Source organism: Furipterus horrens, unplaced genomic scaffold, assembly GCF_987537825.1.
Source record: "Furipterus horrens unplaced genomic scaffold, mFurHor1.1.pri manual_scaffold_1, whole genome shotgun sequence".
NCBI lineage: Eukaryota > Metazoa > Chordata > Mammalia > Chiroptera > Furipteridae > Furipterus > Furipterus horrens.
Genome location: NW_028327171.1, coordinates 2364667 through 2377713, shown reverse-complemented (window position 1 = coordinate 2377713; position 13047 = coordinate 2364667). Strand labels below are relative to the sequence as shown.

General features: G+C 48.4%; 1 protein-coding gene across 1 annotated transcript in view; it reads left to right on the top strand.

Annotated features, from left to right (window-relative positions):
* The window catches only part of CRYZL1 (crystallin zeta like 1), a 29756-nt gene that overhangs the window by 197 nt on the left and 16512 nt on the right, over positions 1-13047 (top strand). Inside the window, exons 2-4 of the mRNA XM_090271495.1 lie at positions 7668-7739; positions 8530-8607; positions 10565-10637. Coding sequence (XP_090127621.1) covers positions 7674-7739; positions 8530-8607; positions 10565-10637 — 217 coding nt within the window. The 5' untranslated portion in view covers positions 7668-7673. The remainder of the gene's footprint in view (positions 1-7667; positions 7740-8529; positions 8608-10564; positions 10638-13047) is intronic.

The window sequence follows — 13047 nt, the reverse complement described above, 5'->3', positions numbered from 1 at the left end:
ACGCCCCGCGCCACGATCCATCCCTGGGGCGGACGGTGGTTCGCGCCGCACCTCCACCCCAGATCCCCTCGGGCCCAGGCCTAGCTTAGCCGAGGCCACCGAGGGGCGGGGATGACTTGATTTGTCTGCCGACTTCCTAGTCTTCACGGGTTTTCTCTCGGTCTGCGTGTCCCCCCACCCGCCACATTTACGGGCGGCAGAAGTCTGGCAGTTCCTTCCTCTGGGTCTCCCGGCGAGGCTCCCACCCACCCGCCTCTTTCTGTTCCGGTAACACCGAGTTTCTTTTTCTTCCTCCGTCCCTTTGCCGTTTTGGAACCATTTCCTAAATAAAGCAAGCGCACTCTCGGCTACGGGAGCTGGGGGCCAGCTTTGCCCTCTTCGGCCGAGCGCCGATGGTCTGGGGGCAGCGCACGCACCGCCGCGGAACACGCCGCAGGGCAGGGGCCGGTCTGCGGGCTGGGCGGCGCCTGAGAACCTGCGTCTCTGCGGAGCGGCGGGGCCGCGGGATCCCGCGTGAGCCCTGTGCACATACCGTGCAAGCCACGGAACGTCAGGGGAGATGTTGCGGTCGCCATAGCGAGAGATACGGAAAGAAACGCGTGGAATTACAGTTAATTTTAATACTGTTTCATTTCACCCACTGTGTTGAAAATACCACTTAACACACCATCAAATACTTTAAAATTGAAATAGTATACATTCTTTGTTCTTCCTGTCTTTGAAATCGGATGTCTATTTTACCTTTCCAGCACATCTTAATTTTGCCTCCTTAGCCACCTTACTGGACGGCGCAGATCCAGATGATATAACTGCCCGCTGCAGAAACTGAAAGGTGTGAAAGCTCAGGTTGCGCATGACCAGACCCTTTGGGGCGGGCTTTGGAACTGTAATACTTCAGAGGTTCTCTGCCCAGTTTACAGAAATAATAGTAAAAATAGGCAACACTGTGAACGCTTATGTTTGTAGAGTGCTTTGCATGTATCATTTGATCCTTACAGCAACGCTTTGTCCTAACTGCTATTATTATCTCTGTTTTATAGGTATGAGACCTAAGGCCCAGAAGGTTAAAATTAAATAGCGCAAAGTCAGGTAGCTAACACGTAGGGAAGCCAGGATTCAAACTCCAGTCAATTATGATTTCTAAATCCTATCTGCAGTGTATAATTACTGTCTTTTATCCCTAATTTCACTTCCTTGATGCATCTGCTCCAGCTTGTGGCAGAGATGAGATATTAACGTCTGAAACAGAGAGGGTTTCCCTGGACCAGATCAGCTTGCTTGTCAGTTGCAGTGAAATGTTTTGGTAACGTTACAACTCTCAGGGCTATGCATTCAAAATCAGAGTTCTGGATTGAAGAAGAGCGTTCACAGCGTTGGTTTTAGGCCTCTGGACAAGTACTGCACCTTGGGTAGTATTGTGTCTTCATTCATTCACGTGCCTCCCGGAAGATGGGAAAACTTGGGAATTCTTAAATTGTTTCACTGTGGAATCGTGGGTTTTGGTTTTGGTTTGGGGAAATCACTTCTTTTTTAATTGATAAAAGTGAATGTTTTCTTGCTTTTGTGAACTTCATATAGAATATTTCCAAAACAAGTTTATTTGTGATTTTTCTAGACCCAACGAACAGTAAGTAGTGCGTGGACCTAAGGAGAGGTTTGATGAGTAGAAGAGTGAAAAACATATATACACATGTGCTAAAATATGGTATTTTGCAAAATAATTTTCTTCTAATTTTATGCATTATAATAAGTGTGAAACCTTATAAATTATTTTCTCTTGATTGTGAATTTATCAGTTAATACTCAAAATTACAATTTCTGTCTTGCATCTGAAGCAAGAAATGTTTTTTTTAAGATGCTGTAGTGAGTTGGAAAATTAAATAGGCGTTAAACAAACTGCAATAACGGTATCATTGGAGAAGACCGCTTAAGTCACCTGGAGAGAAGGGAAAGTGCAGTAGGGATCTGAAGGTCCCTCAGTCGCTGATGTCCGTCCTCACCACCTGCACTGTCCCAGGGTCACGTGATTAAGCCAGCAACAAGAGACGCCTGTCATTCATCACATCATTGGCGCCATTGTTCCCTGTAGAACACTAGAGGAAAATATGATGCTTATTAGAAATATACATGAAAGGTACATCCCTGTTGTTCTCGATCTTAATATATTGAGTGACCCTACCTTGAATAGTAACTGGACCAAAGATTTACCATCCTTAAAATAATGACCGTCCCATCCCCCAGCCCACCCACTCCTCATCCACTAGAGGGGCTGGCAAGCAGGGGACACCTCCAGGAAGACTCCTGAGTGTAAATCAGCAAATAATTAAAGCTGTCTTGGAGGCAGGAGAGTTAACGGGAGAATTTCTTGAGATTTAAAAGAGGTCGTTGCTGGGAGCCTCTGCTGTAGACAGACACGTGCTGGCAACCATGTGTTGCACAGAGAGGCAGCAATTTGACGTCTCCAGGCAAGTGCCATTTTTTTTAACTTCTCCCTAAAGCCTATATCAAAAAGAAAACATTTTTCCTTTCCTGATTCTTCACCTGTCTTTAGATCTCAGGTTGTGCGAGTAGTAAAGATTACGCCACACATGTATAAGTTCAGTTGGGTACGTCTTGGTAATGTTCATAGAAATCTAGATTGTCGTCGTTAGAAGAGGCTTTGATGCGGCCACCTCAGCTCCCTGTGCCCCTCAGCTGACGCCTGCACCCCCCTTTACTGCGCCACTGTACGTGTGTATTCATCCTCTGTTTAAACCCTCCCAGTGACAGGGACCATGCAACTTCCTGCATTTCCCTAAGTTTAAATTATGTACTTCAAATGTGAAAGTAAAGGCTCTTACAAATATGATCAGCTAGAAATGCTTCCTGGGGCCTAGTGAGGTGTGCGCCACTATCACGGGGCTCCTGTGCCCATCTTGTGATCGTCCATGTGCTCAGGCTCATGCAAAGTGCCCCGAGAGAGTACAGAGTCTAGAGACCATGCCCACACAACACAGAGACGTCCCAGCTGGGAAGACCATGCGTCCACCACCCCCCGAGGAAGCAGAGCTGCCCTACCTGACTAGGAGCACCGTCTTCCCAACCCGCAAAGTGTGGTGTTTAAACCAAACCTCCGTCCAGTTACTGTGGTTCGCTGGCCATATTTTTTAACCAAATATTTGGGCACATGGTTTGACATACTTCTTTATCTGATATGTGGATATTTATGCAAATTCTCACAGGTTAGTAAGAACATTATTAAAACTTAATTTTATGTCCCCTCATCAATATGACTGAGTATTGATCCCTCACAGTCCAGCTCGTGGCGTCCTTCTGTGCCCCAGTCCTGGCGTATGGATGAGCCGGTGGGGCCACCTTTGAGGACTGATTGACCTGTTCGTTTCTGTAGCCCAGCTTCTTGACAGCGTCTCTGCTTTCCTAGAAGTGAGAGTGGGTTAGAAATGTTATAACTGAATCCTGAACCGGAAGTGGCCACAAGACTGCAAAGTTTGTATTGAGGAATAGTAGAAATTGGAGTATATAGAGTTTGGACTTCAGGAATTAAGTTGTCCACAGAGAAACAGATAGATCAGATGAGAGAAGGCAGTGAAGCCATTCAGTAGCCTGTGGCCATCGCCCCGGCCTGAGGCCTTACAGTGTCAGCACGTGGCCGGTGCTAACACCCATCAAAACAAAAACTGAGCAGCTGAACCAGGACTTCCGAAGGAAAAGGGAGCGTTGTGGCCCGTAACTTCCTGTAATACACGGGAAGGAGTTGGGATAGACTCTAGGACATCCTCGGTGCCTGAAGGTTGGTACAGCAAAATCTTCTTTTGGAGAAAGATGATTCCAGTTTTATGTCTCTTGAATTTGAGGTCGATCTGATACTCAGAACACTTTTGGTCTGCAAGGGTAGATAAGGAGTGATCTGTAGAGGTTTTATTTACAATTATTAATAGATGAGCTCCTTGGGAGAGTAAGTGGAGCTGGAGAGCAAGTAGTTTGTGTTGCTGTTAAAACTAAGCTGAAGCCACTGGAAATGTCTTCCCATTCATTCTTTTTAGAATTCCTTAAAAGATCAGTACTTTTATTAACTATTTTCTTGATGTGTTACTGAATTAGGGGTCTTAATTTTTGTTTCTCCGTATCTTTAATAGGTTTAATGTGAACCATTATAAAAATACAAAGTATTGCAAACATAATCCTCAATTTGTGGACTTATGCCAAATATATTTAAAATCTAATGTATATGGAAAAATAAACCTGTTTAAAAATGTAAGCTGAGCCCTGGCCAGTGTGGCTCAGTGGATTGAATGCCAGCCTGCGAACCAAAAGATCACGGGTTCGATTCCCAGTCGGGGCACAGGCCTGGGTTGCAGGCCAGGTCCCCACTTGGGGGCACATGAGAGGAAACCACACATGGATGTTTCTCTCCCTCTTTCTCCTTCCCTACCCCTCTCTCTGAAAATAAAATAAAATCTTTTTTAATAAATGTAAGCTGATATGCTTTTTATAGAGCCTATCAGCCTACATTTTTAAACAGGTTTATTTTTACTTAGAAGTTGTATGTAGAACTTCTTTGATAAAGGAACATTTAGAGTAGAACAGAGAATTTTGAAGTTACGTGACATTCATTTTTGGAAATGGCATGGTAAGTGCCATGTATTTTAATTTATAATTTTATTTTATAAGATGGTCAGTTATTTTACTTCCTGTGTGCAAGTATGTTTACATTCAATGAAAATGTCACTAAGTGACACACTAGGTGTCCCACTCACCCGCACCAGTGCCCGAGAGGCCGCGTGGGCCCTGCCTGCCATCCGCGCTCCCACTTCCTCGGCTTCAGGAACCCGGCCTTCCTGGCTGGGGGCTGCAAAGCAATAATATGTCCTCAGTTTTCTCGCCACTTGTGTAAAAACACTTCTCTTTCTTCATTTTGTAATTTGGAGGATGTTTTGGCCCCCCTGGGGTTCTTCACCGGACCCATCACACATTCCTTTTTCCTACCGACCTGGCCAATTTTGACCTAAAATTTGGAGGAACTCTAGGATGATCTACCTAAAGGCAATGGTTTTGTTATGTACATGTTACTTGCTTTTGCAGCCATCTTCCCAGGTCTTTGGAACGGGGCTGCTGTGGCGTGGGGTCCTGGGACTGTGGATCCGGGAGGCGTGCGTGTTTTAAGGTGCAGTGGGCAGAGAAGACAGTGGCTTCCGGGATGACGAAAAGAGACATTCTGAAATCACGGTGTTGCTGCATAAATGCTCCATTTCTCAAAAGGGAACTCCAGTAGCTCCAGACTGAGTAGGAGCAGAGGGTTTTTAATTTCATAATCATGGATATTGATTCTCCAAAGCAATAGCTGGGAAAACCCACTAGTTAGTAAGTGAATAAGGCGAGGTTTGGTTACTGTGTAACGGAATCCAGAAGCGTGGAGCAGATGGGGCAGATTGAGTGTCCCTGGGGAGATTGCAGAGAGGGACCAAGTTCAGCCTCGTTTCCCTCGCGGAGCCTGGAGAGTAAGTGCCGCGCGGTCTCAGGGAACAAGCAGTGCCTGGGAGCCCTGAGCCAGAGGGGACCTGCGGTGTGAAGTCGTGACGGCCAGATCTGGCAGGGTATGCGGTGGAGAAACGGGAGTCGGGTGCGCAAGCGGCAGAGGGCGATGCGTTTTAGCCGTGAAAGCTGGGCGGCAGGGGACAGGGCCCCCCCTCACCCCGGCAGACACTGGCAAGCGCGTTGCCGGGCCCCCACGCGAAGCCCTTCTTCAACCAGAGGGTTGGGGCTCGTTTAATCTCTGACCGGGCTCACCCTGCTTTTATGGACTCTGCTGTTGCATGCTGCGTGCATAATTATCTATGTCTTGAACGTCTTTTCCCTTTCCTTTAGTTCCACAATTTGGCTCTCACATTCTAGAAAGGAGGAATCATTGCCGAACTACCCCGTAAAACCCCATTATGTTGCCCCACTAGATCCTGCAGGGTTCAGCGTGCAGGCCGGTGTTGCGAGCATGGGGCCCTCCTAGTCGCCCTGGGCCTCATGCTCCGGAGCCCACGCCTGGGTTAATGCTCCACTGTCACCATCTTGAAATTCTAATAATTTCCGGACGAGGTCCCCGACCTTTTCATTTTGTACCGGGCTCTGCAATTTATGGGGCCGCTTTTCTCAAGTACTGACTCATTGGCAGCCCTGACGTAGAGGAGATAGGGCTCTAGTTTTGGGGGGAAGCTGAGGTTAGCAGCACAATGGGAAACCACGATGTACTCGCACATTGGTTGAGAGGAAGGACTTTGGCGCTGGTGGCCCCTGGTTTGTCCCAGCTGCCCAGCCCGTGCTGCAAGACCCGAGGTAAGTGTCTTAACCGCTGTAAGGCTCGGTGGCCTCATGCATGAAATAAATGTGATGACAGTGCCTTCACCAAGAAGTAGGTACAAGAACGTTCTTAACAGGATAATCTGCGAAGGCCCCAAACTGAACGCGGCCGGATGTCTGTCTGCGCGGAATGCTGCGCAGCAGGGGGACGAGGGAACGGCACCTCCCGGCGACAGCGGGGGCGAAGCTGGCGTCCCGTGGGGAAGAGGAGGCGGACGGAAAAGGGACCTGTGCCCTGAGGCGGGGACTGGGGCCTCTGAGGCGGGGGTAGTGACAGAGGGGGTACGAGAGCTTCTGGGGTCCCAGTGCCGCGTTTCCTGCTGCGACGGCCATGGCGCGGGGTGTGCGCGCTCCTCTGCGGGCGTTGTGTTCCTTCTTCTGTAACATTTGCGCTAAGAAATAGTCCCGCCCTGGCCGGGGGGCTCCGCTGGTCGGAGCGCCGTCCCGCACACCGGAGGCTGGGGGTCCATCCGGTCGGGGCGCGTCCGGGAGGCAGCCACTGATGTCTCTGTCTCTCTCTCCCTTCCTCTCTCTCTAATCAATAAAAACGTGTCCTTAGATGAGGATTCAAAAACTAGCCTAAAAAAGAAAGAAAGAAAGAAAACAGTCTCGCCATACAATTCCTATGAAAGTTAAAGAAACGGCTGTGGAATCCTTAGCGATGCTTCAGGAAGGGCACAGATTAGGGGCTTAGATGCCTCCGTTCAGTAGTTGTAAACTGTTACAGAAGAATCAGGGCGCAGTTGGGTTAAGCGTTTTGATGGCCCATTTTTTCCTTGTTAATGGTCTTTTTTAAGACTTTGAACGCCTTTCTTTTTTCAAGATTTTATTTATTTTTAGAGGGGTGTGGAGCGAGGGAGGAGGAGAGGGAGGACACATCCCCGTGAGAGAGAGACGGTGATCAGTGGCCTCCTGCGCGCCCCCAGCGCACCCAGGCCCGCGCCCTGACCGGGAACACCACCTTTTAAATGGCACCTTCAGCAATGACGGCGGCGCTCTCTGGCCCTCTGAAGTTTGTTTTTTTCCCCCGAGTACATCTAACGGTTTTTATCTTCTAGCAACGTGCTCACCTTGCTGGGAAAAGTTGAACCGCAAACCTGTTCTCTGTTAGGACACGGACCAGAGCCTGGCGTGTTCCCATCTGTGGTCGCTTCCAGCAGCTACTACCTACATTTATGAGTTTGAAAACTACGTTTAGGGTTGTCATTTTCTCCTTTCCCAGCTCTGTTTTTTAATTTTTCCTTTTTTTTTTTTTTTTTTTGTCTGGAAGACATTTTGTTGGTTTATTTATTTAATGTATTTTTTTTCTTTTGTTTTAGGTGACTATGAAAGGCTTATATTTCCAACGGAATTCTACAAATGAAGAAATAACTTTTGTATTTCAAGAAAGGGTAAGAAAAACTGTTTAATCCTTCAACGAAACGAGACAAGTATATTTACCCAGGTTCACATGGTCGATTAGTGGAACTTAAGTGAAACGCTACAAGTTCTTTTCCTCTGATCTTATGTGACCCTGGGGGTTCCTAATGCAGTGCTGCTATTTTCAACGGAGTTGCTACCAAGAGTTTTTAGTTCCCCAGAGTGGCGGTATAAAAAATACCAGGAAAACAGAACAACCTTAATAGTCTTATATGTTGCAAAATTAACTCGGTTTATTCTGAATACCAGAATAAATTGAATTTCCAGATGGTAGCCATATTCAGAAAATCCATTTTCTCAGATTATGAAATGAGAGGTGGAGAAGCATTGTTTTCCATGCCGATACCGGAGCTTTGCGAGGTTACCTTACTCACTAAGCTTTAAATGGCTTCTAGTTTTTTACCATTTTAAGCGTAAACAGTGGAATTCTCATATCTTGGTAGTTGTCTGAAAGGTTTGTGATGAGCCAGAATCGTCCCAGTGGTAGGATCCAGGCCGTCTCAGGTTTAGGCTCCTGACCGAGATGGCTGTGACTTGGGAAGACGGCATAGGAGACCTGGACTGTGCTCCTGACCCAGAAGTTCTCGTGACGCTATGAAATATACAACTGCGACATACAAACAGCACTTAGTTTCCCACCCCTGCCGTTAGCTCTCAGATGTGCGGCCTATTTAATTTTTTTTGATCATGTATGAAAAGTTTCACGGAATAAAGGCATGGTCTCAAAGGAATGTGTAATATCTTGTTATCATTTGCTTCTAGGAGAATCTCCCTGTGACAGAGGATAACTATGTGAAGCTTCAGGTTAAAGCGTGTGCTCTGAGCCACATAAATACTAAGGTACTGGTGCTCTTATTTTGGCCAAAAGTCACACGTGAGCGTTTGACTGTATATTTCATTTACAAATGCAATGGTAACTGACTTCTGAGTGCCAGGAAATTTATTATCATCCTTAGAAAAACAATAGCTAGGAAAGAAGCTTAATGTGAATCTGTATATTTCTATGTTAAATAATTAATCTAACTGAAGTTATGAGTTTTATATTATATGAAAATGCCTTACTCCTTTACATTGTGGAAGGCTGAGGATTTGTAACTACTGAGGCCTATAAACAAGGAAGAAAATACTGTTATAAATATAGTAAAAATATAAACTATAAGCAACTACTGTATTAACTGTCTGTTCTATAGCTACTTCTAGTTAATGTCTTTAGAGAGAATTCATGTTCTTCTTGTCATTCCTCCGTCTGTCTCCCACGCACACATCTCCAACCGCACACCACCCCACTGTCATGCTCTGCTGTTGACCGTGAAATACATGCTGTTGACCACGGAATGTTCACACGGGAAGCTGTGGCGAAATGCACTGTGATAAGTAAAGCAGGAGCTTTTCCTTAGTTTTGCAGAGATGAATAACCCAGTTTTATGGGACACTTAAGTTTTGGATTATAATGTCACCATAGTTTCTAGGAATCAAAATAAAAGTTTCCTGCAATAAGACCACATTAGGGAAGCAACAGGACGGAGTTCGAGGCTCCCGCTGGGCCACTCTGTGGGGTGCGCATGCCCTGAGAAGGGAGCCCGTGAGGGGTCTGCGGCCCTTCCCCGGGGAGAGGAGAACCTGCTGGTGCCTCGTCCCCACGGTTCTGTGTTCAGCCCTTCCGAGGTGCTCTTTTGAAACTATGGAAAAGTCGTTGCAGTCATGCTCCAGGGGAAAAAGGGACAAACAGGCTTCTATCGCCACCTCTGCTTCGCACTGCTGGGCATCCTGGAGGCCCTCGGTGGTGCAAAAAGCAAGAAAAAGAAAGAAAAGACACAGCAATTGGAAAAGAAAGAGAAAAAAACCCCAGTCTAGGAAATTATCTCATGTCTACCGGAGAAAACAACGAAGTGTAGGAAATCAGCCCCACCCACGGTGGCCGTGAAGGCTGAGTGGCGGCGCAGGGAGACACCTGCTGCGGCGGGCGGAGGGGGCCGGGGCGAGGGCCCGCGGAAGGGAGCGGAAGGGGGAGAATGGGGAACGCCCAGGCTTTCTGTACGGGCGCCACGCTCTCGTCTCGGCAGAAGGACGAGTTCCTGTGCTGGCCATCGGGGAGTTACGGGAGATCTAAATACTGAAGACTGGGAAGGCTATCCAAGAGAGTTACTTCCATTTCCTTTCACTTAATCCGTTTCTAAAACACCGGGGGCCTGACAAATGTGTCCCCTGGCTCTGGTATTGTTGGGAAAGTGTGAATGGCGGGAACTTAAACTGCAGGCTTATCCCGACATACTCCGTCACTTCAGAACGCAAGGACTTAATCTGGTCAGAATATAGCAAAACAATCTCACAAAGAAATCATCTGTCCTTTAAAAAAGAAGTGCCCGCTTGCAGCTACATGGCGGTCCTCCTCCTCTGCCCGCCCGCTTCCCGCCCGAGGCTGGTGCGGGACACCCACGCGTCCCTTCCTCATCGGCACCGTCCCCAGACGCCCCTCACCCACCCCGAGGAGCTGCCTGGTCGGCCTGGGCCCCAGTTGCCCTCCGTGCTTGGCAGAGGGAAGGAGTTGAGCCAAGTGTGTTAATGGCGACGCGGATGGGAATTCCCACACGCGAGGCCGACAGATCAGCTGGGTCTTCAGCAAACTCTCGGTTCCTTACGCTACAGAGAAACCTGTTGTATGGAGTTCTTTGCTTTGTCTTTATTCCAAAACCGAATCCTGTTTGCTTTTTTTTTGTGGTTTGACTTTTTCTCTTGCTTTCTTGTATAAGAAGCCAGGATTTATTTTTAACAGTAAACAGCCTTTGTTATGATTTAGCTTCTGGCAGAAATGAAAATGGAGAAGGATTTCTTTCCTGTTGGAAGAGAAATTGCTGGAGTGGTGTTAGACGGTAAGTTTTCGGCCGTAAATATCTACATGTATTTTACATGATAGCTAATCGGTGCTGGCACATCAAATCATGCACGCTTCTTCATGCAGAGAGTTTAATTATACAGAAATGTTTTCCTTTTTTAAATTAAAAAGCAAAATAGAACTTAACTGGTATTTTATAATTAAAGAGCTTGTTATACTTTAGTAAATCTTTAGGGATTATGTATTTAAATCTGTGAGTAATCACATTGAATAGAATGACCAATATTGTCCTTTTTGTGATGTTTATAAAAATAGCGTAAATTACTTCTATAGTTGGCTTTGAGCCAAAATTTATATACTAGTAACTACATTCACATTAAATTTTATTTTATTTTTATTTATTTAGAGAGGGGGAAGGGAGGGAGAAATAGAGAGAAACATCAATCAGTTGCCTCTTATACACTCTGCAGCCAGGGACGTGGCCCACAACCCAGGCCTGTGCCCTGAGCAGGAATCGAACCGGTGACCTTTCACTTTGCAGGATGACACTCAACTGAGCTAAGCTGGTCAGGGCTCACATGAAATTTTGAAGTTTGAGTAAAATCGAGCATTTAAAATTTAAGCAGTTTGCTCACCTAAAAATGGATACTGGGGAGAGATAACTTGTAAGATTTTATGATTGCCTTAAGTCAAAAGAATTTTGTTTCATTTGATAAATAATGGTCTTAATGTGCAGGACAGTAGGCTAAGTACCTGAAACAGCAATTTGTTCCTAAGTAGTCACGTTCACTGCTAATAGGGAGGTCATGACTAATGGGTGCACACGTGCATGAGTATGTAATATGAAGGGTTAGACGACTTGAGTTCTGCCTCTAATCTTAACCCACAATATATCTGACACACTGTCGCTGTAACCGTCTGACGTTCCTAGAGCGTAATTCCACTCCCTCTCCTTCCTTCTGCGAACCCTGTAGGAGAGTGAAAGTGAGAATCCTAACGGCCAGAAGATGGGCAATGACTCACTTACTCCTTTACCCCGCAGCTAATGAGCACGTGCTCAGTGCCTGGTGCGTGGCGGTAGATAAGGCAGAGTCCCTGCCCTCGAAGCGCTGCCCGTGTAGGGAAAGGCAGGGGCCCACGCAGGAGTGGGTTACTGTGCGCGATCTGAGCACGGGGGCCGGCCCAGCGCTAGCAAGCGGGGGCTGGAGGGGTCTCACTCAGCCGAGAGGGCGTCGGGGGCAAAGGCACAGAAGCCAGGAATGTGACATGGTAAGGGCTAAACAAAAAGAGGGTTACAGAGTTTGGGCTTGCAGGTAAGAGATGGGGCACAGAGAGACATTCCGTCCAGGAAACTCTCCGTCAGACATAGAAGACTAAAAGATCATGAACCAAATATTGTAACGATGTGAACACTGGTTCCGCACCGCCCCCTGGCCCCCACCAAACGATGAGGCAGGAGGGCGGGCACAGGCCAGACCAGCGAGAGCCTCCTCGCCCGCTGGAGTTTTCGGGGAGGCGGTGAGAGCAGCCCCCGGGGCGGGGAGGTTGGCGGCAGGCCGGGCGGGAGGAAGAGGACTGGTCGGGCTGCAGACCGAGAGCCAGGGGCCGGCAGAGCCCATACCCAGGCGGCGGGGGCAAAGGCGAAGACAGACGGAGGCTAGAAACATGGAGGAGTGGGGTCAGGCTAAAGAACTGACTGGAACGGGGGAATCAGAGCAGGTAGGGGCTCGGAGGGAGGTGCGGGGTGCTGGCTAAGGCAGGAGATGCTGCCGCCCATTGATCAGTGGGGAGGACGTGAGCAGGAGGGAGACGGGAGCTGACAGCCCCTCAGCGACGTGCCCTGGGGGTGCGGAGGAAGCAGCATGGTGAGTTTGGGCTCAGAGGGGTGACCCGTGCTGGAGGGGTGTGTATCTGAGAGCTGTCAGCGTGCAGGCTGCGTGTGCAATAACGGGGCACAAGCTCACGCGGGGAGGCAGGAGACGTGAAGGAGAGATGCAGGCATCGCACAGAACCCTCACGCAGCCACCAGGCTAGGGACAGTTAGAAGGAGTGGGAAGGAGGCCAAGAAGAAAGGATCAGGGTGACCCCAGAGGAGGAGGGGGGCACCGTGATCAGCAGTCCAACTGCCGGAGGGGCCCGGGAAACCCGCGGAGACAGGAGGACCTGAAGCAGGCGCATCAGACTTGGAGGCCTTGTCGGGTACCAGACACGCGCTCTGGGGCCCTTGTGGTGACAGAGCCAGCCTGGGTCCCCTTCCAGGCCCGGGCTTCCACCGGCCTCCCCTGCCTCGGCCGCGTCCCCGTCCAGTCAGCTGGGGCCCCAGCACGCACCTGCTGCAGTGTGCCGCGGGATTAAGTGGGAGGGACGGCCCCAAAGTGCCTGGCAGGGCAGGCCCTCGGCGCCGCTGGTGTTTCCCACTCTCCCCCACGTACCGGGGTGGACAAAGG